The following is a 2,505-nucleotide window of genomic DNA, read 5'->3' on the forward strand; positions in this document are numbered from 1 at the left end:
CTCCCATTTTCTGGGACCTGTCAATCATCAAAACAGGGGTCATATTTCATTATGTTTTAATTTTTATCTGAAGTTGTACCCATGGGTGTATAAAGAAGTTATTCTCCGTGGGGACTTCCGGCTACAATCTTGATTCTGATTGGCCAGAAGACTCGGAAAAACATCAGCAAAGATGTTTTATTGAGAAGATGATCACAGATGATCACTACTTGACAGAAGTTTTCAAAACCGTTCATGGTCTCCGGTACTTTCAGTCCAACGTCTACTGCATGCACAGCGTTAGAAAATCGGTCCTTCAAAATAAAAGTTTGACTTTTTTTCCTCAAAAAAGAAAAGAAAAAGGAAATATGTTTTTTCTATTTTTTTTTTCTTCACTCACACATCTGCGACCCACTTGAAACGGATCCGCGACCCACTTTTGGGTCGCGACCCACCAGTTGAGAACCACTGGTTTAAAGAAACATGTTTCAGTATAATACCTGGGTTTTTCCTTTGAGACTCACCGGAGAGTGTGAATCTGAACGTTTCTCAGGAGGCCAGTCTTTGTCCCGGTCCTGGTCCCGGTCTCTACTCTTGTCCCGGTCTCTACTCTTGTCCCGGTCTCTACTCTTGTCTCGGTCCCTACTCTTGTCCCGGTCTCGGCTCTTGTCCCGGGTCCGGTGGCGGCTGCTCTGGTGACTGGAGGATCTAGAGGACTTCTGGAGGGCGTTGTCGACCGCTTCATTGGGAACCTTTCATACAACGGGAACAGATATCAATAAACAGGTTCAAAATAAATGTGTCATGTGACCATAAAATGTTTAGGACAACAAGACCCACGGATTAAAGGTTTTGTTCTTTTGAAACCTCAAGGGCATGCTTTAGAAGACGTATGACTGTGTGATGTACTTTACATTCTGTTAATATACTAGTATATATTAGTTATTTTTCCATGAAAGTGATCGTAATTCTGATATAAGGTTTTCTTAATTCAGAAAAAAGGGCAAATGTCTTGTCCTCAGTGAATGCATTACGCTAAGTGCAGTGCGGTCATTAAATAAAAACAGACATAATGCATCCCTCAGAGAAGAGAACCCTCTGTTTTGATTGGTAACGGTATTTATGCATTTCTCACAAAATGCTCTTTGAAGCCTAAGTATATTCACATGTTCTGCTCCTAACTCATCGAGCATTATCCTCCATCACTGTGAGCCTGCCTGCTTCCTCCGGGCCAGATTGCATTTATTTGTGCAAATAAATGCAATTTCCCCTCCCAGCATTTGAACAGACCGCCACTTGAAAATAAAAATGTGAGGGGATTAAACTGTCAAAGTGTGGCTGCTTTTATATTTCACAGCTCTTTCTTTGGGACCCCTCCCTCCTGATCTGTATAATATCGGGTCACAGGTTCAAAATGCACTTTTAGAGGAAGACGCTGACAGACGCTCCTGTGTGATGTTGGGAGGAAGTGCAACACAGACTCCTGAGAGCCCTTGAGATGAACCAAAGCCAACACTGACCCTGTGAGACCCTATGAGTGCAGGTTCTGTAAATCAGCTGTAAATCAGCTGAGACCCAGCCAGACCCATTCATCTAAAGGAATACTTCCCCCAAATAATAATCACCTTTACTCTCAAAAAACACTTGAGGTTTTCTGGCATGCCAAGTCCACAATCCACAAACAGGGAGGGTTTTGATGAACTGGAGTAAATGGGGGCAACATTTTATGAAAACTGGGGTTGGGCGATTTTGAACTTAAAAAAAGAAGCCGAATCAAAAGATGCACATACAGCACACATGTCGGGACCCTGAAGACCCCCCCCCACCCCCCCCACCCAGAGGACGGTTACCATCTGAGGCTTCTTCTTTTTCTTCTTCATGGCTCTGAAGAAGCCCTGCTTCTCCTTCTCTTTGGACGGCTCCGCGGGGTTCAGAACCACCGTGTCCGGACCCGTCCTGAAGAGACACAGATCCAATAATAATTAAGGCTGGACCGAGTGAGAGGGATCATCTGAGCAGAGAGGAACTTCATCTCAAAATATCTTCAGAATAGAATCTCAACTCTGCTCTTTAACAACATTTAAAATAAAGAGTAACCACAGACTCTCACCAGGGATCGAACGCCGGCCCCTGGCCCCGGGTCGGGCCCCGGCCCTCGTGGAACGAGTTGTCCGGCCTCGGAGACGGGACTGAGCCACAAACAGAAACACAAGAAGATACACACTCTGTTTCCAAGACGAATGCATCTGACATGATGATCCCTGGTGACGCAATCATCTTATATATGAATTAATATCAGTGTTGCTCTGAGGGCTTCAATGTGATGGTATTGTGTGATGGTAGTGTGTGATGGTAGTGTGTGATGGTAGTGTGTGATGGTAGTGTGTGATGGTAGTGTGTGATGGTAGTGTGTGATGGTAGTGTGTGATGGTAGTGTGTGATGGTAGTGTGTGATGGTAGTGTGTGATGGTAGTGTGTGATGGTAGTGTTTGATGCACTGTACAGTGCAGTGGAAAACCTGCAGAT

The 2,505-nt window shown here is 44.7% G+C and overlaps 1 protein-coding gene across 1 annotated transcript; it reads right to left on the reverse strand.

Annotated features, from left to right (window-relative positions):
• Positions 1 to 479: 479 nt before the first annotated feature.
• Positions 480 to 2,468, reverse strand: LOC104958553 (negative elongation factor E-like; the record flags this gene model as incomplete). Its single annotated transcript, XM_010786296.1, has 3 exons — positions 2,090 to 2,468; positions 1,830 to 1,935; positions 480 to 731 (listed from the first exon to the last, which is right to left on the reverse strand). Coding segments are annotated over exons 1-3 (525 nt in total), but the record flags the coding sequence as incomplete, so codon positions are not given.
• Between the last annotated feature and the right edge of the window lie 37 nt (positions 2,469 to 2,505).

Source organism: Notothenia coriiceps, unplaced genomic scaffold, assembly GCF_000735185.1.
Source record: "Notothenia coriiceps isolate Sejong01 unplaced genomic scaffold, NC01 NC01_scaffold00028989, whole genome shotgun sequence".
In the NCBI taxonomy this organism is placed as follows: Eukaryota; Metazoa; Chordata; class Actinopteri; order Perciformes; family Nototheniidae; genus Notothenia; species Notothenia coriiceps.